Source organism: Euleptes europaea, chromosome 17 (assembly GCF_029931775.1).
Source record: "Euleptes europaea isolate rEulEur1 chromosome 17, rEulEur1.hap1, whole genome shotgun sequence".
In the NCBI taxonomy this organism is placed as follows: domain Eukaryota; kingdom Metazoa; phylum Chordata; class Lepidosauria; order Squamata; family Sphaerodactylidae; genus Euleptes; species Euleptes europaea.
Genome location: NC_079328.1, coordinates 28229574 through 28256996, shown reverse-complemented (window position 1 = coordinate 28256996; position 27423 = coordinate 28229574). Strand labels below are relative to the sequence as shown.

The following is a 27423-nucleotide window of genomic DNA, read 5'->3' as shown; positions in this document are numbered from 1 at the left end:
TCTGAGAACAGCGCTTATTCACCGGATCCTGGCCAGAGCACAGCACAGCTTCGTGAGTTCCAGCACTCTAGCGCAGTTGGAACCCAGTTTACCTCCCAGCCTACTTCAGAAGAGGCTTGGGAAAACAGTCTTGCTGGACCTGTCAGTCCACTAGACGCAAGGCCTGTGCTCCAGCTCCTTGCCTCCAGCTCCAGCCTACGCCCCCAAGTCTCACTAGCTAGGCCTGAGGCTGCTACTCTAGAGAAGACTAGACCAGGCCTGCCTACAGAGCAGGGTTGGCAACCTCCAGGTAATAGCTGGAGATCTCCTGCTATTACAACTAATCTCCAGCCAATAGAGATCAGTTCACCTGGAGAAAATGGCCGCCTTGGCAATTGGACTCTATGGGATTGAAGTCCCTCCCCAAACCACGTCCTCTTCAGGCTCCACCCCCAAAACCTCCTGCTGGTGGTGAAGAGGGTCCTGGCAACCCTACTACAGAGTGCAGGACAGCATCTACGAATGTAAATCAGCACACGCAAACTTTGACTTCTCTTTTTTGGTCATCCGTCTTGGCCTACCACATAGTCACAGAGACTGTGCATTGCTAAAGATACTGGCACGGGAGGCAAAAGAAAGAGATCAGAGCATTTGCCAAGCCCTCCAGAAATCTCTTCAGATACTAAGCAGCGCCGGGCCAAAGAGGTAGCGAAGCCAGTTTGGAATAGAAACATGCCTATTCATCATCTCTAGTTTCTGTTGTTTCCAAAGTCAGCTCTTGGTGGTACCTGGGCAGAGGGCATCAGACTGAGGCTTTCACACTCGGGAAGACGTCTCAGTTGCATTCTTCTCCGGATCCACAACGGGATTCTGCATCTTGATGCAAAAATACAAACTGCAGCCAAGGTGCCGTGACACAGAGAAAAACAGTTTAGAACACCGTTCAAGCAATCGCAGCCTCTCAGTTAATACTTACACCTCTGTACAGTTGGGCAGATTGTCCCAGTATTATAGACGGGATGGGGAGACCCACAAGCTGAGGAAATGCAAGCTACCAAGGCTGTTCAGGGCTGAGTTTAGGGTTGCCAACTTCCAGGTGGTGGCTGGAAATCTCCCACTATTACAACTGTCTCCAGGCGACAGAAATCAGTTCCCTTGGAGAAAATGGCCGCTTTGGCAATTGGACTCTATGGCATTGAAGTCCCTCCCCTCTCCAAACCCCGCCTTCCTCAGGCTCCACCCACAAAATCTCCAGGTATTTCCCAATCCAGAGCTGACAACCCTAGCTGAAGTGGAGACCGGAACATGAAATTTCTGGTTCACAACTTGAGAGGTCGGCAAGAGTCTTTGTAATAGTGGGGGTGTGGAAAGCTCAGAACTTTGGGGTAAGAATTAAGGTCTCCCAAGTACATAAAGCCCTGACTTGGATGGCCCAGGCTAGCCCAACCTATTCAGATCTCAGAAGGTAAACAGGGCTGGCTCTGGTTAGTACTTGGATGGGGGACCACCAAGGAAGTCCAGGGATGCTACACAGAGGCAGGCCATGGCAAACCACCTCTGAAAGTCTCTTGCCTTGGAAACTCCAAAAAGGGTCACTCCAAGTCAGCTGCGACGGTGTCGCTTTCTACCAAGTGCACAAATGTTTTCATCTGTGAAATGCTGACTATCTGTGAAATGCTGACTACTGTGAAATGCTGATATGGATGTAATTCTGATCCCTAGCCTTCCCCAAATCCTTTTTCACGTGTGTTCCCCTCCCCTTCCTTTCATCTCCCCATCCTGCACATACAATGCCTTACCGAGGACAAACTTGCCTCTACGTCATTCAGATTCCATTCATTTGCAGAAACAGGGTTGAAGACCTGCAGGAAATAAGGCGCACGGTCTTCTTAGAAAGAGAAGATGTGGAAAAACCCAACACACCAGACATCACAATAAATCATGTGTTATTTAAGCCAGGAGAGCCAGCATGGTGTAGTGGTTAAGGTGTCAGACTACGACCTGGGAAATCCTGGTTCGAATCCAGGGAAGCTTGCTGGGTGACCTTGGGCCAGTCACACACTTTCAGCCCTGACCCTGACTAGTATTTGGATGGGAGGCCTCCAAGGAATACCAGGGGTGTGACGCAGAGGCAGGCAATGGCGAACCGCCTCCCATCTCTTGTCTGGAAAACCCTATGGGGTCGCCATAAGTCAGCTGTGACTTGATGGCAAAAAAGCAAGTTTAAGCCAGTGAGAACTGACTTCAGAGTGAGAAGGTTATTCTTCCACTATGCAACTCCAACTTGGCCAACCAAGCTGGGAATATGCCAGGATTGCTTCATTCAGACATAATGATTAACCAGAGTTACTGCAAGCCAGGACTCGCAAGGTCGGATGCAACCCTGCCTAAGAATTTTGGTTTGTGGGTCTCTTACTAAACAGAGTTAGTTGGGTGGCCAGCATTCATGTGTCACACTAAACGAGGGTTAATCACGCTGTGATTTAGAAATCAACCTGTGATTTAACATGAAATGGGTGGGGCCACAACTCAGGGCTTTTCATGCAGAGTCCCAGGTTCAATCCCCAGCATCTCCACTTAAAAGGATCAGATGAATGAGACGCTGGAGTAGGAAATGCTTACTTTCATAGATCCATAGTCAGATTCAGGAGAAAGCAGTTTCACGTGCGTTCATCCGAATGCTTTAACGCACCTTTGACCTACTACACATTATCGCCGTGCTCGAACTGCACGGTTTGGCTGTGCTTTCAAATTTCCCCTCCGCATCTTGACTTTTCCCTCGCTGTATTTTAACTCTGCCGGTCTGCGTTTCTCCCTGGGGAGAGTCGCATAATCAATGACATCATGGTTTTTAATTGGTGGTGGAAAGTGCCGTCAAGTCACAGCTGATTTATGGTGACTCCATAGGGTTTTTAAGGCAAGAGATTTTTGGAGGTGGTTTGCCATTGCCTGCCTCCACGTGGGCTGAGAGAGTTCTGAGACAACTGTGACTGGCCCAAGGTCACCCAGCAGGCTTTATGTGCAGGAGTGGGGAATCGAACCTGGTTCTCCAGATTACAGCCCGCTGCTCTTGACCACTACACCACAGTGACTAAACCACTGCAGGCCCTGGAATACCCCCTTTTTTTGTATATTAAGCATACAGCCTGATGAATAGTTCTGTGGAACCTGAAAGGTTCCATACTGTTTAGTGATAGTTTGGTCGGTCCTAATAAAATGGTAAGAATGTACTATAGTTAAAAAACAACAACATACATCCAAAGAGCTGGCAGCTTCCAGATTGTACTGCTGGCTTCTCAACAAGATCTGAAGGCCTTCCAGATTCAAATCAGCGCCATCTAAAGGATCGCACATTTCTGCTCTACAAAAACACAAGATGATCATCTGTCACGTGGATTCAACAGATAAGGTTCGATAACAAATGTCCAGCTCAAGTTTCTGTTATGGTTTTTAATATATATACATGGTTAAAAGTATAGATATTAACAAACTGCAGCATTGATTTAAACTTTAAGTGAAGATTTAAGGCTATAAATTTGGGCTTGCACGAGAAAGTGGATTGTTTGTGGGAAACAGTAGATTGTTTGTGGGAAAGGAAGCCTAAAAGGAATTCGAAAAACTACAAATCAGAGTTAGCTGAAGTTTGGGAATCGAGACAAACATTGTACTCCAGTTTTATGCCCCAGAATTTTTCTCCGTCACAAAACTGACCTGCAGTTCTCTCTCTCTCCTGATATTCCAGGAACTCAAGACAAATACACTGATGTGTTTCCCACCCCCTTTTTATTCTCACCCTAAGGAGTACAAAAGACCCACTGAGGCAGGATCCTAACCTTCATGGCTGGTTCAATATCTGAGCCATGGCTCCTTCCTTAAATCATCCCCTCTACCCCAATGTTTCAAACTGTCCCCACAAAAAGATCACGCCCTTATAGGAGAGGGTTCACAGCAGTGGCACCACCAATATTTTCTTTTCTAAGGGTTGGATTCAGCCAGCTTTCTGCTGCTGAAAAAGGAAGGGTCCTAGACCACCAAACAAGGCTAGGGTGGTATAATGGGACCTGTATGGACAAAAAAAAATGTGGGTTGGGTGCTGTTGCAAGGAAGGAAATTGGGAGGGTGAACAAGAAGAAGAGCTGGTTTTTATATGCCAACTTTCTCTACCACTTAAGGCAAAATCAAACCTGCTTACAATTACCTTTCCTTCCCCTCCCCACAACAGACACCCTGGGAGGTAGGTGGGGCTGAGAGAGCTGTGAGTAGCCCAAGGTCACCCAGCTGGCTCCATGTGTGGGAGTGGGGAAACAAATCCAATTCACCAGATTAGCCTCCGCCGCTCATGTGGAGGAGTGAGGATTCAAACCCTGTTATCCAGACCAGAGCCCACAGCTCCACCACTGCTCTTAACCACTACACCATGCTGGCTGGCTGGATTGCTCCCTAAAGGTGGTTTTGGTCAGGTTTGGAGTTATCATTGGGGTTTCGATTTAGTGTGTGTGTTTGAGAACAATAGGGAAGAACAGAGCAGAAGACAGAAAAAATATACAGTAAAAAAGAATCAGCATAGGTTCATATTACAGAGTGGGCTTTATCTGACTTGCTTCCTATACTACACCAGTTACCTAATGGTGAATGGAATACTGATTTTTTATAAAGTTCCTTCTTTTGTCTCCTGTATAGATCCGTATTATCACTGGAAGGCTCTTTTTTACCTTTCGCTGTCAGGAGGAGGCTGCATTACCACTGCATTTGACGGTGATGCTTCAGAAACATCCGATATGACTGGCCCTCCAGTGATGGCTGGGCTGTTTAAGCAGGACGCAGGTTCTGCAGAGGGCTGGAGTGGAAGGCAGGAAAGGGGGTAGTATAAATGTAGCATAAAGCAGTGGTGCCAAACGTGGCTCCTGCTAACGGGTTCCCAGCATCCATTTGCTTCTTTCCCAAAGCATCTCTTCCACAAACCAAAGAGCCAGTCCTGGTTTTCCTCACACATTTGTGCCTGCAGGAAGCACCCATTTAGAAACAGCCTGCCTCCATTACAGGAGGATGCTTGGCTTGCAACTTCCCAGCATTTTGTGACTGGCCTCCCCGATGGCAGCCATTTTGTGATTGGCTCCAGCCTCCATGGATGCCAGTTTGTGGCAGAGCCCTCTACTAGGGTTGCCGACCTCCAGGTCCTAGCTGGAGATCTCCTGCTGTTACAACTGATCTCCATCCGATAGAGATCAGTTCACCTGGAGAAAATGGCCAGTTTGGCAATTGGACTCTACGGCACTGAAGTCCTCCCCAAACTCCACCCTCCTCACATTCTGCCCCCAAAACCTTCCACTGGTGGTGAAAAGGGACCTGGCTACTCTACCCTCTACCCATTCTCAATATTCCAAAAGTGGCCACAAGCTCATCGCTTTACTCTGCTCTGGTTAGACCTCAACTAGAGTACTGGGTTCAGTTTTGGGCACCACAATTTAAGAAAGATGTAGACAAGCTGGAACGTGTCCAGAGAAGGGCAACAAAGATGGTGAGGGGTCTGGAGACCAAGTCCTATGAGGAAAGGTTAAAGGAGCTGGGTATGTTTAGCCTGAAGAGAAGACTGAGAGGGGATATGATAACCATGTTCAAGTACTTGAAGGGCTGTCATATAGAGGAGGGTGCTGAGTTGTTTTCTGTTGCTCAAGAAGGTCGGACCAGAACCAACGGGTTGAAATTAAATCAAAAGAGTTTCCGTCTAGACATTAGGAAGAATTTTCTAACAGTTAGAGCGGTTCCTCAGTGGAACAGGCTTCCTCTGTCCTTCAGTGTTACTCCTCTGAAGATGCCTGCCACAGCTGCTCGCGAAACGTCAGGAAAGTAAATACCAAGACCACGGTCACACAGCCCGGATAACCCAAAAGAACCAATGTATGAGCTCCACTTCTTTGCTGTTCATTGAATTGCAAATGTGGGGCTTGGTTGAGGATGTGTATTGGCAAATAGAGCCAAGTTGTTTAATGAGCGATCGCGTTGTTGTTTCTTTTGTACCTTTGTTCAACGTGAAGGTATATTGTATTTTTGTCATCAAAACTGGGGACTAGTGCTGTAAAGAATCTCACTGAGAGTATTCTTCCTCTTGAGACTTGACCCTACACAGGATTGTGCTGGGGGCACTTTTGAAAAGCATGGCTGCATCCTTAATAGATGCAGTCTGAAAATCTACCAGAAAGGGATTCCAGAGCTTTCGTAAGTCGCAGCCACTGACCCTACCTGCTTGCCACAGAGAAGGAGGAGGGCTTTACCTTAAATAATTTACTTTCACAGCATGCGGAAGAGCCTTACTTGTTACCTCTAAATATCAAACAAACTGCACTTCTGGCAACTGGTTACTTTCCAAGTTGGCGTCAAAGCACACCAAAGGAGTAAACAGAACCAAATTCGCAGGTGAACCTTAAAAACACTCCTCAGCCCCGCAGCTGGTATGTATGTGCAAAAAACAAACATGGAAGCACTAAAGGAGCCAGAGTCAGGTTGCTGATGTATGAAAGATGGAATGGCAGGTTTGAATGTGCTTGCTTTAGGTTTCTGAGCTGGGCAACGCCCAGGCATTTCTCCATGCTTGCACTTTACAGAACACACACGATTTAAGTCAAAGACTGCTGGTGTGACTCAGCTTACCGACTGAATGAAGTAGGACTCGTGGAGCGGGTCCATCGACAAATGCCTCCTGAACTTTGACACTTGAGCAGAGTTTCCATCATCCAGCATAAGAGGTCTGTAGAGAAAAACACATCATCACATCCCTTGCACTAGTCCATTGAGATTCTATTTTTCCTCTCTCGTGATTCGCAAGAACATTAAAAACACGCTCAATATTTCTGTGAATGAATGTTAAATCCTTCTGGTTGCCAATTGACTAGAAACATCTGGAAGAGGGAGAAAGGAGAGTTGGTTAAAGGCCAGTTACTGCAACTGTCCTGACCTGGATGATGCAGGCTAGCCTGATCCTGTTCGATCTTGGAAGCTAAGCAGGGTCAGCCCTGGTTAGTACTTGGATGGGAGACAACCAAGGAAGTCCAGGGTCGCTACGCAGAACCAGGCAATGGCAAACCACTTCTGTTCATCTCTTGCCTTGAAAACCCCATGAGGGTTTGCCATAAACTGGCTGTGACTTGATGGCACTTAATTATAACCCTGACCTGGATGACCCAGGCTAGCCTGATCTCACCAGACCTCAGAAGCTAAGCAAGGTCAGCCCTGGTTAGTACTTGCATGAGAGTCCATCAAGGAAGTCCAGGGCTGCTGCGCAGAGGCAGGCAATGGCAAACCACCTCTGTTCATCTCTTGCCTTGAAAACCCCATAAGGGGGTCTCCATAAGTCAACTGCAACTTGACGGAAATTTTTTAAAAAACCTGCATTGTGTAAAAGCAAGAGATTGGGGGCTGGTTACCAGACTCTTTTGGGGAAAGGCAGAATTCTTCAGACTGCAAGTCAGCGGCATCATTTCATACGCATGCATCAATTGAATCATCCACACAAGCACGTTAAGGAGTCAGGTCACCAGGCTCAGCCCCAGTGCACCATTTTGCAGGCTTGTAGAGTTGCCAGCGTGGTGTAGTGGTTAAGAGCGGTGGTTAGGAGCAGTGGACTCTGATCTGAAGAACCGGGTTTGATTCCCTGCTCCTCCACATGAGCGGCGGAGGCTAATCTAGTGAACTGGATTTGTTTCCCCACTCCTACACACGAAGCCAGCTGGGTGACCTTGGGCTACTCACAACTCTCTTAGAGCTCTTTCAGCCTCACCTACCTCCCAGGGTGTCTGTTGTGGGGAGGGAAAGGGAAGGTGATTGTAAGCCGGTTTGAGTCTCCCTTAAGTGGTAGAGAAAGTCGGCATATAACAACCAACTCTTCTTCATAAGTCAGCCATGACTAGACAGCACTTTACCAATACATTGCTAGGGACGCTCCACAACCGCCAGTTCAGCTCCCTCCTTTTTGCCAGCTGTGATCAGGAAGAGGATTTATCGACAGAATGCTCTGCTGTTCACGACCCATTTGTGCTTGTCTAACACGAACAAGCTACATGCAGTGAAGTCGGGGTGGGTGGGTTGGAAAATTAGAAGCTGACTGTTAGCTCATCCCTCATCATCTTGGAGCTAGATTCTAATCTCCCGTTGGGAAACTTCACTGTGTCCCAGTCCGGTGAGTAAAACTCCAGTTACTTGTGGCAAAAATCTTGTATTATTCCCTTCAGTGATTTCTGATTTCACCTAATCAAGGTTCTCCATATTCATTCCAAGCTTATCAATGAAATTTTCCACTCTGTCAGCAGATCCTTTAATCTGGGTCCCGAGGCACTCAGGAGAAAGGCAGGCATATAAATATTGTACATCAATTCATAGCCATTTGTGAGAGTCACTGCCCGCATTGGGGGCAGGAGGAAACCACAGGCCAACATTTTCAGAATAAGAGAGGGAGTGTGTGTGTGTGGGGGGGGGAGATGTGAAAAGCAGGTTTTCTTCCTTAAACTTGGGCTAGTGTCGATTTAGGCCAAATTGGAAAGTGGGCCACATTCACACTGACACCATGTCTCCTTGAACACACATGGGCATAAGGGTGGGGAGAGGCTTAATATTAGGGTTGCCAATCTCCAGGTGGTGGCAGGAGATCTCCTGCTATTACAATTGATCTCCAGCCGATAGAGATCCATTCATAGGGTTGCCAGGTCCCTCTTCGTCACTGGCAGGAGATTTTTTTTGGGCGGAGCCTGAGGAGGGCGGGGTTTGGAGAGGGGAGAGACTTCAATGCCATAGTCCAATTGCCAAAGTGGCCATTTTCTCCAGGTGAACTGATCTCTATCAGCTGGAGATCAGTTGTAATAGCAGGAGATCACCTGCCACCACCTGGAGGTTGGCAACCCTGGAGAAAATGGCCACTTTGGCAATTGGACTCTATGGCATTGAAGTCTCTCCCCTCCCCAAACCCCGCCCTTTTCAGGCTCTGCCCCAAAAACCTCCCACTCGTGAGGGACCTGGCAGCCCTACTTAAAATTAAGCATCGTTTTGACAAGGTTGAAGCGCTGCATTTGACTCAACACAGGTTTTTTTTTTGCTGAGTCTGCAGGAAGCACAAATGCTGTCAAAAATACAACGTTGTGTAATCCAACTATTGTTACAGTTTGATGGAGAATCCAGATGGCACTTTGCCATGCAGAGTTTCCCATTTACCCCACGTGCTATATTTCTTTTCTTTTTTTTAAGCGGGCAAAAGGGACAAGAGGTCACCACAGAGTGTGAAGCAAAAATCTTCATACGAACCTCCAGAGAATGCAGGAAATATGGACATATTTGTTAGAAGGAGGGGAAAAGAGAGTATTCTTTCAAGTGAGAGACTTTCCCTGGGCACTTGCAAGCTGGTAGAATCATAAAGTTGGAAGGTGCCACCAGGGTCATCCAGTCCAACCCCCTGCACAATGCAGGAACTTCACAACTACCGCCCCCATGCCCCCAGTGACCCCTACTCCATGCCCATGGCAAAAAAAACCCTCCAGGATCCCTGGCCAATCTGGCTTGGGGGGAAATTGCTTCCTGACTCCAAAGTGGCGCTGGGCATTACCCTGGGGATGTAAGAAAGGGCCACGAGAGCCAAGCACTGACACAACCCTTCCTGCCCTCCCTCTCATGATCTGCCTAAGTTCACAGAATCAACATTGCTGACAGATGGCCATCTAGCCTCTGCTTAAAAAACCTCCAAAGAAGGAGAGCCCAAAGGTACTATGGGCCATTTTCAAAAGAGCTGTCTTTCCTCATGTTATCTCGCAGTGACTCCCAAACGAGAGTGGAAGCTCATTTTCTCATTCACACGCTTGCATGCACTCAGCGTTCCTGAGCATTTTTGACTGAGACATTTAGACTGGAAGACTGAGCACATGTGCTGAGGGCCAAACAGAGCCCTTTGGGAATTCCTGCTCAGATCCCCAGTTGTACAACTAAACTATGAAAAGCACCCATGCAGGGACCTGATTCGAATCAAGCCATGGTGCTGTGGGAGGTTGACTCTTTCTCCATTTCATTTCTCTAACATCAAGTGGACACCATTCCTCTGGCACCATTTTATGCCCAGGGAGGAAAAACACAAGCCAGCATTGTATAGTGGTTAGAATGTCAGACTAGATCCGGGAGACCTGGATTCATCAGAACAGTGTGGGAAGCAGTTTGATGAGACATCTCTGCAGAAGTGCGTTTTTCAAGTGGGTGACATGTGTTGGCTTCATGGGTGAATGAGAACATAGAAACATGGAGCTAGAAATTCACGATAGCTAAATGGAAACCCATATCCAGGTAGGACAATTCATGAACACATGAAGCTGCCTTATACTGAATCAGAGCCTTGGTCCATCAAAGTCAGTATTGTCTATGCAGACAGACAATGACTCTCCAGGGTCTCAGGCAGAGGTCTTTCACATCACCAGCTTGCCTAGTCCCTTTAACTGGAGATGCCAGGGATCGAACCTGGGACCTTTTACATGCCAAGCAGAGGCTCTACCACTGAGCCACAGGCCCTCCCTAATGACCAGTTGCTAGAGGATGGTTATTTCCACCATGGTCGGCCTAGCCTACAGGCATCAGGCCAGCCAGTAAGCTACAGTCCTAGATGGATCTCTGGCCTGACCAACCAGGGCTGTCCTTACCTGTGGATTCAGCACAGAAGGCAGTTCTGCTGAACCCTCTATGCTCCCTTGTCCTCTGCCTTCTTTGCAGTTCCCAGACGTTATTATGCCAATAAAGGTTTATGTATGTGTCTATGTGCAGTTCCCAGATGACCTCTCATAGTGCCCCAAGTACCATTCTACACCCATAGAATGCTCACGCATGACTCCCTGATGGTCCCCTTTTAGATCCCAGCATGGCCCCCAATAATATTAGTGGGAAAACCTCTTTGGATTTAATGAGCAAAGCTTGCCTACTCTCTCTCCCCATTTCTCTCCAGATGTCCTCCTTTTGCTTCCCTGTATATTGCCCAAACAAGGGTCGCATCAAGCTGACAGGGTGGTTCTCTATGGGTTCCTGAATAGACCAGGTCAGCAGCTCTGACTCATCAGTTTGTCCTCATTCACCAACCATCTCCATGGCGCCCAGGTCCGGTGACCTACCACGCCACTTGGAGCTGAGCTCGGGTGTTCTGAAACGAAGGGCCAGCCCCACCCTCGCTCCTTGCTTGCGCATGCGTCGCACAGAGGACACTTACAGTTTTCTCTTTATTCCAGCGTTGCTGGGGTTTGATTGGAGCTGGCCAAACAGAAACTGAATTAGCTGTTGGGGGAAATCAAGGTCAGGCATTGGTCAGTCGGCAGTGATTCAGCACTCCAGCCCTTCACAGCTGTCCCCTTTGTCAGTAATGCTCGCTGAAGATCTTCCATTTTGCCCTAAGTGGCAAGGGATGGGGTGCTGCCCTTTTTCTCAGCAGGAATTTAAAGTGTGGGTTCCCGGGGGGGGGGTCAAGTTACACCTTACAAAGCCCTTGCGGTTGCTGACGGACAACTCCAGGACTTGGTATCAGACTGCAACAGGAGTTTTGTGCCTCCCGGATGCAAGCCCGCTCTTTTCTGCTTGCAACAGTGGCACATGGGAATGGAAAAAAGTGGTTTCAGCCTGTATCCCCCCTATGGCATCTTCAAACTGTCCTGTGGAGTTTGTAGGGTCCATTGCAAAATTCACATTACTTACATTGCTACTAGGGGAAGACTGAGAACACAAGGATGGTGCAGGGGGGAAGGCCAAAGCTCCTTCTCCCCACAAGCCATGTGCTTCTGAGAGGCACAAAACTCCCATCATTCATCTGATACAGTTTTTGCATCAGCCCCCAACAAATACAAGAACTGGCCCCCAGGTTCTCCCTGAGGATCCTTCCTTCTTGTTACCCCAGGTCGTTTAACCTGGAGATGCTGCAGACTGAATCTAGGTTTTTGGGTGCGGTGGAACACAGGCCGGATGGGGCTGCTGCAATCGTCTTGTTTGTGGCTTCCTAGAGGCACCTGGTTGGCCACTGTGTGAACAGACTGCTGGACTTGATGGGCCTTGGTCTGATCCAGCAGGGCCTTTCTTATGTTCTTATGACACCTGCATGGGACTTGGACATGGTCTCCTACTGAAGTGCAACTGTATTTGCTACTTCTGCAGGTTCTCCAATATCTGTCATTGGTCTTTTATGCGTGGCTGTTTCCCTCGGAGTCACCCCTCTGACAAATCCAGGTCTTTGTTGTGATTATGCATCCCGTTTCTGACCGTCAGAGGGCGCCGCAATCTACCCCTGCATTTCCCCACATTTTGCCTGCGTTTTCAGGGACCTGTTTTATCTCGAATTTGAAAATGTGGGCAAAACACGAGGAAAGGCAGGGGGAGAGCGAGACAACCTCTGACGGTTGGAAACAACATCCATAATCACAGCAAAGATCTGAAGTCCTCCGGAGGGGTAACCATGAGGGAAGCAGCCATGCATAAAAGGCCATTGCAATTATTTTCTTTTTGATCCAGGACAGACACAATAACGTAAATAAATCTGGGGCCAATTGAGTATTTATGACCTGATAAGCACTAGGTCAGATTCTGGCAATAACACAAGGGCACTGTGTGTTGTCACTATATAGGTACTGGTACTGTCGCCCTTGATCCTAGGCATACTTGGATTCTGGAATCCAGCTCTGAGTTTACAGAATTCCAAGATGTATTGACTGGCAAATCTATGGTTAACCGTCATGGCTTCCTCCTCCACCCCGAGGACCTCAAAGAAACTGCGGTTGTGTGAAAGTGCCAAATCTCTAGAAATGTGCACACATGGTTCTTTACGTGAACATAAAACAGACACCTTAGTGTGAACATAAAACATACTCATTAGCATTAGAAGCACTTCTCTTAATAAAGAGGTGTTGTATAGACAAAATTCTAGAAATCTATTCAACATTCAAGACAATGTTTTGTTCCCACATTAACAGCACTCAGACATTGAAATAAATTGTATAGGAGGTGTTCCAGGTTTATTCCCCATGTCAAAATGTTCTTTATTTAATGGACTCAGTGACACATTACAATTCTGTTTTATCTTAAGCAGTCATGGGGAGAGAAGAAAACTTTAACTTCCCCTTCCCCTGCCATTTTCTCACTGGAAAAAGCCACCTCCGTTGTTTTTACCTCTATTTGTTTTTTTTTTTTTAAAGAGTTACTGTAAGCTTTCCCCAACAGGTACAGAAGCTGCTCTTGCATGGCTTTATCTAGGGATGAAAGGGTTACTGTTTCCCTTTCCTGCCCTGCTGTTCTCCCACTTTGTGAAGCACTTCTGGCAGCTAAATTAGCCAAAGAAAAGAAAAAGTTGTAGAAAATTAACCCTGTGTCGAATGTCTGATTGTACATCTCTAGTCCCAGACGGGCAAACAGTTAAACCTTTGCAGACATATCCTCTTTCAGCAGTGGGCAGATTCCTCCGTTCCAGTAACTACAGATTAAAAGTTTCTTACAAATGCTGCTAAGTATCGGGGAAGTAAGAACCCAGCTGACAGCTTTTGAAAAATCTGCATTAGCTGGCGAAAGGAATATTCTCTACTGCAGGTTGAGAATAAACGGCCGGGGGGAAAAATGGGAAAGCTCAGGACAAAAGATCTGAAAGGCCCAGTAAATCCAGAGGTTTGGGCATTTGTGTTAAGAAGTGGTTTAACATTTTCTGTGAGAGCCAGCGTGGTGTAGTGGTTAAGAGCAGTGGTTTGGAGAGGTGGATTCTGATCTGGAGAACCGGGTTTGATTCCCCACTCCCCCACATGAACGGCGGAGGCTAATCTGGTGAACTGGATTTGTTTCCCCACTCCTACACACGAAGCCAGCTGGGTGCCCTTGGGCAAGTCACAGCTCTCTTAGAGCTCTCTCAGCCCCACCTACCTCACAGGGTGTCTGTTGTGAGGAGGGGAAGGTTTGAGTCTCCCTTAAGTGGTATAGAAAGTCGGCATATAAAAACTAACTCTTCTTCTTCTTCTGTAAACATCTCTACCAAATAAAATTTAATAAAAATACTATACTAGTGGCACCTGTCCCCCTCTAAATTGACAAATAATTATCAAGGGGCTAAAGGGGACTGTTGGATATGTGGAACAGCTAAAGCAAATTTCATACATTTATACATTTATGGTGGGAATGCAGCAGAGTGGTAGAATACTGGAATATGATCTCACAAGGTATAAAGAAAGAGTTACCACTATCCCCTAAGGTTTTATTGTTGAATTATGTGGATTTTCTTCTGAAGTCCATGAATTTGTGCTTAATATAGTAACATCAGCAAGGTTAATACTGGCCCAAAATTGGAAAAAAGAGATAATCCCAAAGAAAAAAGAGCGGCTGGAGAAATTGTCAGAGTATATTCATCTGACTAAATTAACCTGTCTTTTAGCCAAAAGTCCAAAATGTTTGAAAAATTGAATGTTTTTTTGGTCTAGAACATGCAGTTAGTTTGAGCTTATGTATTTTGATATTGATGTATTTAGTAATTTTTGTTCTTTGACCCTTGTATTTTATTTGATTTATTTTAATAAAGTATTTTTTAAAAATAACCCTGTGTTGATAAGCCTACAGGTGATGCCCAGCTCTGCATTTCTCAGAGTTTTCTAGGGAAGACCTGTCTGGGGAACCTTTCTTGTGACTGGTGCAGAAACCACAGTGGAGTAAACCTCACAACTATACAATCCATGGCCATTTATGAAGGGCTGTTTCCCTCATGGTCACCCTGCCGACTGCTCCAGTGCTTCTGTTTGATTATGCATGCCTTTCCCGACCATCAGAAGTCGCCTCGCTCTCCCCACGCATTTTGCCTGTGTTTTCCGAATGCTGTTTTAGCGAGAATCCAGCAAACGCAGGCAAAACATGCAGAAACACTCGGGGAGAGCAAGGCAACCTCTGATGGTCAGGAAAGGCAAGCATAATCAAATCGAAGCCCTGGAGCAGTCGGTGGGGGTGACTGCGGGGAAACAGCCCTGCATAAATGGCCTATGAGACATAACAACAATTAGCAAACGCCCACCAATTTGTGGCTTTGAGTGGCCTTGTGTGACATTCACATTTACCTTATTGATCACTTTCTGATGCTGTGAATGGTTCTGCCTGAGACACAACACTTCCCTCCACAGGACTTCATTCTGCCTGAAAGGAATACAGAACCCAACAATGAGTTGTGCAGTCCCACAAAGCATTCATTTGTGCATACTTGCAGTACAGTTTCAAAAATTGAAAGAGCCGGTAATCTGGCTTGAGGAAACATCTCCCCTGCTAGGAGCTCGTGTGCCACCTCGGACCCTCCCAGAGCGTCCTCCTGTTGGTGCACTCTCTCAGAGCCTAACTAGACATTACAATCTGCAGATTTCGCCATGGGGACTTGCAGCTATATTATAGCTGCTAGTTCCTTGTAGAAACTCAGATCACGACTGTTGTGCAGGAGAAGGCAGAATTCCTGCCTTCTCCCCTGTGCTGTTTTCGGTATCTGAAACAGCCCAGGGTCCCTTTTTTTTTTTTTGCTGTCAAGTCATAGCTGATTTATGGTGACCCCTTATGGGGTTTTCAAGGCAAGAGATGTTCAGAGGTGGTTTGCTATTGTCCTCCCCAGTCTCCACCCCACAAATCTCCATGAATTTCCCAGCCAAGAGTTGGCAACCCAGGACAGGTCTTCAGGCAAAGGCCTTTCACATCACCATCCATCTGATCCTTTTAACTGGAGGTGCTAGGGATTGAACCTGGGACCTTTGGCAAGCAAAACGGACACTCAGCTACTGAGTCCCACCTCATTGTTTCTCAACATATTTGCCATAAACAGACAGAAAGTGCTTAGCTAAGGATTCCCTTACTGCTTCATGTCCTGCACTTGACACTCCATTGTCTCCTGCTGACTCCTGAGGATCTGAATCTCATATAATAGCCTGCTCAGGTCTTCCTGGCGCATCTTGGTTTCTTCACTTTTCACAACTGATACCTGGAGAAATCACATAAGCTAAAATGAAAGAAGGAAACCTGCAACAGGCAGGGGAGCTTTGGCCTGACGATCCAGAAAAATTTAGCTGCCGCCAGTTGGGGCCTTTTCACCTGCCTACATTTTTAGGAGTACCCCTCCATTTCTGAAAGTGTGCTCCTAAAAGTGGAAGGTATAAAAGGTGTTTGAAAAATCATGTGTTACTTGTCAGAGAGCGGATATTGCTGAGCAACCCAATGTGTGAAATGAAGAAGAGCTGGTTTTTATATGCCGACTTTCTCCACCACTTAAGGAAGAATCAAACCGACTTACAACCACCTTCCCCTCCCCTCCCCACAACAGACACCCTGTGAGGTAGGTGGGTGGGGCTGAGAGAGCTCTAGGAGAACTGTGACTAGCCCAAGGTCACCCTGCTGGCTTCATGCGGAGGAGTGGGGAAACAAATCCAGTTGACCAGATTAGGGTCTGCCGCTCAGGTGGAGGAGTGGGGAATCAAACCCGGTTCTCCAGATCACTGCTCCAAACCACCACTCTTAGCCACTATACCACGCTGCCTCTCCTGCCAGAGCTACAGTCCTCAAGGTCCTCAAGTATGATTGGGAAGGCACATGATCCAGTGGTCTGGTTGATGCCCAGAAGGGAGACCTCCTGAGCTCCCTCAGCAACCTACTCTGAGTTCCACTGGAAGTACAGTAGGGCATAAATGTAATAAATAAAATAAAATAAGCTCAGTTACTTCGGAATTTCTTACTGAAATCAGTGGGGCATGCTTTTGAGTAAACTTGCGGACGCCTTCCAAGAAAGAAGTGTGCCAATTACTGGCTCGTGTGAGCTGAAAATTCCCATCTACTGAGGAGGCTGCCTGATGTGTCTCTGCATAATTTGCTGCTCTGGCCTTGTCTTTTTCCAATCTGCCTCGGTAAAGGGTGTGTACTTGCGCCTCCTTTCTGCTATGTAACAAGCAACCCTCAGAGAAAAGGCTCCCTTTGTGACTGTTCTAAACTGCTTCCAATTTTAAATCAGAAAAGAATTATGCCTCATCTATCTGAAATTTTGGGAGCATGCTGCTGAGTCATGTTCTCCTGCCAGAATTTTAGAGATTTATCGTTTATTTCATCTCATTTTAGTTTAATTTTAATTGGGGAGGTTGCTGTTTATTTCTAGCAGTCCCAGGCAATTAATTTCCTGTACTCCAGCTGGACTTATCTTTGCTGTAGTTGTAAACTGTGAGCCCGCGTCTGAGATGGAAAAGAAAATGGAGGAGGAACTCAGGCCAGCTTTCTCCAATGAAGTCTACAAAACCACTGAAAATTGATTATTTTATTCCTTCTAAAGATGATGTAAGTGGCTTATCAGCTTTTTACTCTTCAAATAGATACAAGGCACTTGATGTTTCAGAGACTGAGTACGATGTAGTAACAGAACAAGATTTACAATTTCAATCTCTGCTAGCATCTCTGAAATTTTGGGAAGGCTGAGAGTTTAAGGTTTTGGACTTTGTGGGTCGCAAGACAGCTGTGGTTTCTTTGTGAGGGCTACCATTGCTTTAGGAAGAGCACTACTTTTCCCTCGCCCTACTTGCTTCCCATCTGCTCGCCATGTACAGTTGTAAATTAAGAGGTATTACAAAACTTTAATCAATTCTCCTGTACTATTCATCTGACAGCCAGCATGGTGTATAGTTACGGTATTTGTCTAGGTTCTGGGAGTCCCAGGTTCGAATCCCCACTCTTCCACAGAAGCCTGCTGGGTGACCTTGGGCCAGTCACACTCTTATCCTAACATACCTCACAGGGTTGTAGTCAGGATAACATGAAGGAGAGGAGAATGATTTAAGCCGCTCTGGGTCCCCATTGGGGAGGAAGATGGGCTATACATAAAGAGAGAGCCAGCGTGGTATAGTGGTTAAGAGCAGTGGACTCTAATCTGGAGAGCCGGGTTTGATTCCCCACTCCACTCATGAAGCCTGCTGGATGACTTTGGGCTAGTCACAGTTCTCTCCAAACTCTCTCAGCTTTACCTACCTCACAGGGTGTCTGTTGTGGGGAGAGGAAGCGAAGGAGATTGTAACCCAGTTTGATTCTCCTTAAAAGGTAGAGAAAGTTGGCATATAAAAACCAACTCTCCTCCTTCTTCTTCTAAATAAAATGAACAAATAAATAATATACTTCTTCACAAGGGAACAAATCATGTAGAGCAGTTTCTGAGCATTTCTGAGTTTCCACTCAGAGCAGTGTGGAGCAACACCAAATCATCAGCTGGCTTTGTGGAATGCACCAGCAAAATGCAAATGCATCAACTACTCGCATTTCCTACCTTCCTTTTAATGTGTTCTAAGAGATGTTCATGGCCTTGGAGGAAATAGAGATGCTGGAACTCGGTGTCGTCCCGTTCAGGCTTGACAAGGCCGCCTTGCTCGATATTGACCACTTTCCTAAAGCCATCTAAATGGACAAACAGAAAACTGGTGAGAAGACTGGCGACCAATTTACACATTACCTTTTCCTTTTAAGTAGAAAAGAGCAAGAGTCCAGTAGCACCTTAAAGATTAACAAAATTTTCTGGCAGGGTATGAGCTTTGGGAAGGGACTGTGGCTCAGTGGCAGAGCATCCGCTTGGCTTGCAGAAGGTCCCAGGTTCAGTCCCCAGCATCTCCAGTTAAAGGGGCCAGGCAAGTAGGTGATGTGAAAGACCTCTGCCTGAGGCCCTGGAGAGCCACTGCTGGTCTGAGTAGACAATACTGACTTTGATGGACCGAGGGTCAGATTCAGTATAAGGCAGCTTTATGTGTTCATGCATACCCAGCTTTCATGACTCACGAAAACTCATACCCCTGCCAGAAATTTTGTTAGTCTTTAAAGTGCTACTGGACTCTTTTCTACTGCTACAGCCAGACTAGCATGGTAACCCATTGTGATTTCTCTTTTAAGGTGTACATGTTACACTCAAATGAGGAGGAAAGGAAAGATGAGTAGAGAATGTTGATTTTTATTTCTTAAGTACATGTCAAACCTGAACAAAAATACTTTCAGAACCAAAACCACTTCAGCGCTGAAGTCCCCTAACTGCCATCTCCACCTGCCACCAGAAGGCCACGTGGTTCAGTCTTAAAGGAGCAGCAGCTCATAAGCAATCAAATATAAAACTTACATCAACTACATGTTGACTATCCCTTATCCGAAAATCCAATATCCCAAATGATCCAAAATCCAAAACTTTTTGAATGCCCACAAAGGGTAATAAAATGTCTGGTGTGCAGGCTGGTCACGCCAATGGCAGGTTCCCCACAACGCCCATGCACAAAATTAGTTAAAATATTGTATAAAATTACTTTCAGGCTATGTGTATACGGGTGTATATAAAACATAAATGGAAGTTGTGTGTAGACTTGGGTCCCATCCCCAAGATATCTCATTGTATATATGCAAATATTCCAAAATCCAAAAAGTCCAAAATCTGAAACACTTCTGGTCCCAAACATTTCAGATAAGGGATACTCAACCTGTATTACTCCCTGTCATATCCACCTAAGAAGAGGAGTTGGTTTTTATATGCCGACTTTCTCTACCACTTAAGGAAGAATCAAGCCGGCTTACAATCACCTTCCCTTCCCCTCCCAACAACAGACACTCTGTGAGGTAGGTGGGGCTGAGAGAGCTCTAAGAGAGCTGTGACTAGCCCAAGGTTACCCAGCTGGCTTCATGTGTAGGAGTGGGGAAACCAACCCAGTTCACCCAAATAGTGTCCACTGCTCGTGTGGAGGAGTGGGGAATCAAACCAGGTTCTCCAGATTAGAGTCCACCACTCCAAACCACCACTCTTAACCACTACACCATGCTGGCTCTCGCATAAGAACACAAAGCATAAGTAAACAAAGTTCGAAGGCAGCCAGCGAAGTCCTTTTCCTGTGCCCCGAGTTGGGTGGTAGGTTCACGGTCTTTGTGGTTCCACTAATCTAATGAAATCAATAAATAAACACTCATTTTGCATGGAGCTCCTGAGTACGTCATAGGCAGTGCTAGAGAATTCTCATTTTTGATATCCCACTCCATTCAGATTTAGTTTGTTAATAATCTGCCTTTCTCACGGAGACTCATGGCGAGTTACAAAATGGAAAACAATGCAATAGGAATGGTACAAGATAATTTTTCATGTTCTTTTCCTTAGATCTGTAAATCAGGTGGCACGATAGTTATTTTCCCTGTCTTGTGCTCTAGCTTGTGCTGGAGCAACGAACATTTCCTGTTTTAGAGAGCAGCTGGCATTTCAGACTCCCCCTCATCCGCTTAGCCACTCGCTCATGCTCACACACATGCACAGGGGAAGGGCTGAAGTAATTGGGAACATGCACATGAATACACTAGAGCCCCGTGGCGCAGAGTAGTAAGCTGCAGTACTGCAGTAAAAGGTCTGCTCACAACCTGAGTTCGATCCTGACAGAAGTCGGTTTCAGGTAGCCAGCTCAAGGTTGATGCAGCCTTCCATCTCTCTGAGGTCGGTGAAATGAATTCCCGACTTGCTGGAGGTAAAGTGTAGATGACTGTGGAAGGCAATGGCAAACCACCCCGTAAACACAGTCTGCCTAGGAAATGCTGGGATGAGACGTCACCCCATGGGTCAGGAACGACCCAGTGCTTGCACAGGGGACTACCTTTACATGAACATGCTACACACGTGTAAACACACACAGACCCAGAGAGGGTTTATGACCAGCCCAAGTTAAATTCCATGTTACCAGTGACTTGGGAAACACTAGTAAAGGCTGCCTCTGAGCAAGTACAAAGGGCAGTTTCCCAATTGCTTCCACCCTCCCCAGTGCATGTGTGTGAGCTAATGGCTAAGGCATGGGATGGGGAGTTTGAAATATAGTCTGCTCTCTAAAACGGGAGAACTTTCTTGCTAAGGTTAAGCTAGAGCACAAGACAGGGAAAATACCTATCACGCCTACTGTGACAGACTTCTATTTCAGACTCTGGATAGCTACTGCCAGTCTGAGTAGACAAGACTGATGTTGATGGACCAATGGTCTGATTCAGTATAAGGCAGCTTCATGTGAGAAAATACCCTTGCCTGCAGACTTCTAAAATCCTGAAGCCAGGTGCAGCTGACATTGTAACAAACACATGCACCATGCAAGTCTTCTCATCAAGGTGACCTGATTCTTTGTATCTATGCAGTGTTTCTTTCTTTCTTAATTTCTGATGTTCCTGTCTGTTTGTTTGTTTGTTTGCACTTTCTAACAATAAAAAAACCTGATTGGCTGTCAACTCTTTGTACAAGTGGTTGGCCAACTTGCATTTGCCTCTGCACAAACTTGGGCTTGTAGAATGGCTTTGGAAAGAATGGCGAATCAAGCATGGATTGAACTCCTGTTATCTCAAGCTAGTAAAAACTGCTGTCAAATCCTCAAGGACCTCCCTGTTGGACCAGCCCAACAACTCGTCTAGTGGGCATTGGCCAATCACAGCCAGTTCTTACCATCCACAGAATGAAGAGAAACCTTTTCCGGGACTGTATTTGCAAGCAGTGGGGTATGGGGGTTACATCCCTGAAACACTGTATTCAATTCTGCTCATTTTGGTAACTGATCCAAAGCGGTCTTAGGGCAGCATTTCCCACTCTGTGGGTTCCAATCCAAAAGTGGATCAGAAAGCCCATGAAAGTGGATCTTAGGCTTTTGCAGTCTTATTGATTTGTGCGTGCTCTGTTTGTTTGTTTTTAAGTAGGCCACCATACCAAAAAAAAGAGCCCCGTGGCGCAGAATGGTAAGCTGCAGTACTGCAGTCCAAGCTCTGCTCACGACCTGAGTTCGATTCCAACGGAAGTCGGTTTCAAGTAGCCGGCTGAAGGTTGACTCAGCCTTCCATCCTTCCGGGGTCGGTAAAATGAGTACCCAGCTTGCTGGGGGTAAAGGGAAGATGACTGGGGAAGGCACTGGCAAACCACCCCATATACAGTCTGCCTAGTAAACGTTGGGATGTGACGTCATCCCGTGGGTCAGGAATGACCCGGTGCTTGCACAGGGGACCTTTACTTTTACTTTTTACCATACCAAAAAGATTGGGAACCACTGCCTTAGGGGTTAAAGCCACACGAGGCCATGGTAGTAAGATAAAGTCTAGATCTGAAACCAATTTGCAAAACAAAAACTACTGGTTTGCAGTTTGATATTCCCCAACTATTTTCCAAATATTTGCTGAATATTGTATGTGTATCTGACATATATTCTGACTTGGACAGCCCAGGATAGCCCAGTCTTGTCAGATCCTGGAAGCTAAGAAGGGTCAGCCCTGGATAGTACTTGGATGGGAGAACACCAAGGCTGCTATGCAGAGGCAGGCAATGGCAAACCACCTCTGTTCATCTCTTGCCTAGAAAACCCAACAAGGTCACCATGAGTCAGCTGTGACATCATAACACTTTGCACTGCTGGCCACACCAACGCTGTGTGGCAACATTCCTTCTCAATGCTGAGGCACCTGTGATGCCTTGGAGTGTTATGCGTGGATGTGCATGCAATGTAGCACTTACCAGTCTCTTTTTCTTCTTCCCCCATTACACCAGTACAATTGCCCCTTTTGGATCTTGAAGTGTTACTTACACATATTCAGCTGCCGAACAAAACTGGCCATGTTGTTGTGTTTGAAGTATTTGGGTAAGACCTCCTTTGCAAACCGGCCTTGATCAAAAACATGGAAGCTGGTGCCATTCTAAAAGAAAAGGAGTTAAAACAGTATTAGGGACCTCACTTGCACGTGAATAGAGAGTACTAAGGGCAATTTAAGATTCTGCCCATATGTAGCCCAGGTGGACGAGGCTGGCCTATTCAAATACAGAATGGTCCAAATGTTAATTTCTGAGACTCACCTATTGGTACTTTAGCCCAGATTTTGACAGCAGAAAAATTAGGATTCACTGGGGGTTACCGCAGTATGTATTCCCAGCGATGTATTAAGAGTTTGAAACGGTTATAAAAAATACTGTTCGCACTTTCTGTGTATTCCCACCAATGTATTAAGAGTTTGAACATGTTATAAAAAATACTGTTTGCACTTTGTTTGGCCCCTTTAACTGTGAAGACATTTTCCAACCATTTTTTAGCCGTAGTATCCAAAAACCCTTTAAAGCGATGTTTTTTATAACATTTTCAAACTCTTAATACATCGGTGGGAATACATAATGCGGTAACCCCCACTGTTGAGATCCGAATATTACGATATGCAACATCACCAAAAAAAGAAATATACTCCAAGACCTTACAAAACTCAGCACTGAAATAAATGTTTAAGATTTGAAACTGTGTGAAGGAGGGAGAATGCACTGGCCCATAAACACATTTAATAATTAGCATATAACAAATAGGTTTGCCGCCCTCCAGAGATCTCCCAGAATTACAACTGATCTCCAGACAACTGAGATCTGTTGTCCCTGGAGAAAAGGGTTGCTTTGGAGATTGGACTCTATAGCATTATACCCCACTAAGGTCCCTCCCCATCCCAAACCCTGCCCTCCCCAGACTCCCCCCCCCCAAAAAAAAAATCTTCAGGAATTTCCCAACCTAGAGTTGACAACCCTAATAGGTAGTGAAATTTTAATAATTGATGATTACATTATTTTGATTTGTACCTACAGATGTAACCCTTCTATTTGATCCCTGGGTGCAAGATAATCTTATTCTTGGTGTCTACAGTAGGTCACAAGACAATTGTTTTCCCTGAACTGCAATTTCCAAACAAGTCTTTCATTTAAGGCAGAAAAAGGAGATAATCATTTGGCATTCCACCATATTTATTGGGTGGGGGGGAACGACAAAAGTGATACAGACTGTTCAAACTTAGCTCCATAGTCCAAAGCAGTTCCCCAAGTCAAGATGTGAGGAAGAAATATATTATTATAGGTATGAAGGAGAAATATATTTCTCTGGTTTGGGGCCCTATTAGCAACTAAGGGGTCAGGACACTCTTTCCTTCTCAGGGCAAATGGAAATGTTCGTGTCAATGCCTGGATAGAACACAAAAGTTGTAAACAGTCATACTGGCCACAAAATCCCAAAAAAGAAACAAAATCATCTTCATAACATCTACCCGATGAAGGGATCAGTAGAACTCCAAAGCTCACACAATGTTTTGTGTCATTTGGGCTGGCCTCAATAAAAGGTATAAAACTCAAACAAGGAAGAAAGAAAACAAGCCCAACCCAAAAACCAGGTTAGGAACCAAAACGTTTGAGCTATCATAAAATAACAAAATAGTAATTCCTTTATTGTGTGAACAAATTCTTTAAAAGATTAAAAACCAAAGCTTCAATGAGATATTAAAGCCACCATATATCTAAAATAGGGTTGCCAACCTCCAGGTACTAGCTGGAGATCTGATCTCCAGGCGATAGAGATCAGTTCACCGGGAGAAAATGGCCGCTTTGGCAACTGGACTCTATGGCATTGAAGTCCCTCCCCTCCTCAAACCCCACCCTTCTCAGGCTCCGCCCTAAAAACCTCCCGTCAGTGGTGAAGAGTGACCTGGCAACCCTAATCTAAAATTATATAAGAACGTAAGAAAGGCATGCTGGATCAGACCAAGGTCCATCAAGTCCAGCAGTCTGTTCACACCGTGGCCAACCAGGTGCCTCCAGGAAGCCCCCAAACAAGACGACTGCAGCAGCACCATCCTGCCTGTGTTCCACAGCACCTAATATATTAGGCATGCTCCTCTGATCCTGGAGAGAACAGGTATGCATCATGACTACTATATGATTACTAGTAGCCATGAATACTCCTCTCCTCCATGAATATAGTTTGGTAACACACTGTAACCAGACGCGTTCCGGCCCAAAGGCCTTCCTCAGTGGTCTCAGAAAATGTATACACGCATACAAGGATAAATATACAGTTATTTTTCAAGTCAGAGAAGGTCGCATGTACAACTTTATATTATTATAATGATAAGGCCTCCAAAAGGAATTGTTTTATATCAGGCCTGAACTCGTCAAGGAGCCCCCATCCACACCGCTCGTCGCTGTAGATCCGTTAATGACGTGTGTCCACGCGTAAACCAGACTACATGCTCGGGACCCACTTGCCAAGGGCCGCCATGCTACTTTCACCTTCACTATATCAAGCACAGGAATCTCACATTAGTTAACACTGGACAAGTTTATAATTTATTTTTCATGTTTGGCGTTTATAAATATGCTGCACAACTGAGCAAAATCAGGGTCATTTTGAACATTACATTACATTACATTACACAGGGGAGACCCCAAATTTCTTCTGAAAAGCTATCAAACAGTGCTTCATAAACTAATTTGTGGCAGACAATTTAGAGACAATATTGAGTTGACAATATAAAAAACCAGAGTTGAGATTGTATTTTACAGGACACTTTCAGTGTCTCTTTATCCTGATTTTATTCTCTTTGTTCTTATTTGTAGGAGCCTGAACAGCCCAGCTTAGCCTGAGCTCGTTGGAGCCTGAGCTCGTTGGCCACGTTCAGTACTTGGATGAGAGACCACCAAGGAAGGCCAGGGTTGCTATGCGGAGGAAGGCAGAGGAAGGCGATGGCAAACCACCTGCTTATCTCTTGCCTGAAAACCCTACAACGGGTCTTGACTGCACTTATTATACTTTAGTCTTTGGGACTTGACTGCACTTATTATACTTTAGTCTTGTGCATTGAGGGGTCCGTTCTCTTCTACCCAAGAAAGGCACAGACTGGGGGTAGGGTGCTTGTTGGCCGCTGTAGAGTAGCTCATATATTCCCCCACCCCCACCCCAAGAAGACCCAAGAAAAGATCACGAAAAGATCTGCTCTAAAGTGTTGATTGCACAGGATTTAATCTTGGTTGTGACTGGACAGCACTTACATACATACGTAGCACCACCAATTAACGTTGACCAGATCAGCCTACCAATTCATAGAAATAGAGTTGGAAAGGACCACCAGGGTTGTCTAGTCCAACCCCCTGCACAATGCAGGAAATTCCAAACTACCACCCCCACACACACCCAGTGACCCATACTTCATGCCCACAAGATGGCCAAGGTGCCCTCCCTCTCATGATCTGTCTAAGGTCATAGAATCAACATTGCTAACAGATGGCCATCTAGCCTCTTCTTAAAAACCTCCAGGGAAGGAGAGCTTACCACCTACCGAGGAAGCCTGTTCCACTGAGGAACATGATGCTGTTTGGAACTTGTTGGGAATAAGTCCCACAGAACATCATTCTGAGAAACCAGGTACAGCACTAAGCTGCAAGAAGCTGAAATAATACCAAACGTTGTGAACCCAGCAGTTTGAACATTTGTTTCTGGTCAAGTTGCCCACGGCCAACACAGCCAGCAGCAGCTACAACCAAATAGAGGGTTCTGAGGACTGACTGTCTGATACACTGAAGGGTTGGTTTTTTTGTCCTTCTTTCCAATACCAAAACTCTGAGAAACAGCTCTACTCACTATGCTCCAGCAGATGAGATGGTTGGTCTCGGGATCCTCCACCAGCGTCCATAGCTTGGTGAGAAATGCCGGCACGTTGTTGGAGTAGCCATCCATAGCCAGGGAAGTGGGAGACTCCTGCATAGTTCTGTGAAGTGGCCCAGCTACACCGGTGCCATCCCTTTCCCACGGTGAGCCTCCCTCTCTCTCCGAACTGCGTATGTCAGAGGGAGGAAGAAACATTGCACGGTTTGGGCCCAGCAGAGAAAACACCCTCTCCGTTCCCCCCAACCAGTCACATCAGCAGGGTAGTTGGCACTCTCCCAAGCTCAACACAATGCACGGGGGCATGGCCAACCCACAGGGAACAATACGGAGAATGAAAGCGCACCGCATTTGATCTCACACAATGCCCTGAATAAAGATGCAGCCTCATGCAAAGAGAATACACTTGCTTGCACAAACGCCGTTCGGCCAGGAAGCCAGCAAACCGCTGGAAAGAGCCACGGGAAGCATCTGCTAGTTCATCTTCTAAGTACGCTGCTTCAAGAAGTAGGGGTGCCAACTCTGGGTTGGGAAACTCCTGGAGAGATGGGGTGGAGCCTAGGAAGAACAGGTTCGGGGAGGGGCAGCACCTCAGTGAAATATAATGCCATAGACCTAGGGTTGCCAGGTCCTTCTTCCCAACCAGCGGGAGGTTTTTGGGGTGGAGCATGAGGGAGCCAGGTTTGGGGAGGGGAGGGACTTCAATGCCATAGAGTCCAACTGCCAAAGCAGCCATTTTCTCCAGGTGAACTGATCTCTATCGGCTGGAGCTCCGTTGTAATAGCAGGAGATCTCCAGCTGGTATCTGGAGGTTGGCAACCCTACATAGACCCCAGCCTCCAAAGCAGCCATTTTCTCCAGGGGGAACTGATCTCTGTCATCTGGAGCTCAGTTGTAATTCCAGATCTCCACGCCCTACCTGGGGGTTGGCAACCCTACAAGAAGACAGAGGGACAGGGATGTAGGCCTGGCAGCTGTTTATAAGAGCCAACCTGCACCACTT

General features: G+C 46.2%; 1 protein-coding gene across 1 annotated transcript; it reads right to left on the bottom strand.

The window, feature by feature from the left end:
- Positions 1–784: 784 nt before the first annotated feature.
- On the bottom strand, positions 785–26519 carry HSF4 (heat shock transcription factor 4). Its single transcript, XM_056862854.1, has 11 exons — positions 26397–26519; positions 22548–22656; positions 18263–18390; positions 15825–15949; positions 15051–15126; positions 11198–11262; positions 6628–6724; positions 4692–4816; positions 3235–3340; positions 1779–1841; positions 785–874 (listed from the first exon to the last, which is right to left on the bottom strand). Exons 1-11 carry the CDS (start codon positions 26517–26519, stop codon positions 815–817), a joined length of 1077 nt encoding a protein of 358 aa, XP_056718832.1. The 3' UTR covers positions 785–814.
- Positions 26520–27423: the final 904 nt, after the last annotated feature.

What these genes read in the sequence shown, in the direction of transcription:
- HSF4 (XM_056862854.1), bottom strand. Translation starts at nt 26,519, where the DNA reads ATGCAGGAGTCTCCCACTTCCCTGGCTATGGATGGCTACTCCAACAAC. An exon ending in GCTGGAATAAAGAGAAAACT is followed by an intron (nt 6,725 to 11,197) that starts GTAAGTGTCCTC and finishes TTTTCTCTACAG; the next exon opens with ACCTCTTATGCTGGATGATG. An exon ending in AAGCTGCCAGCTCTTTGGAT is followed by an intron (nt 1,842 to 3,234) that starts GTATGTTGTTGT and finishes TATTTCCTGCAG; the next exon opens with GTCTTCAACCCTGTTTCTGC.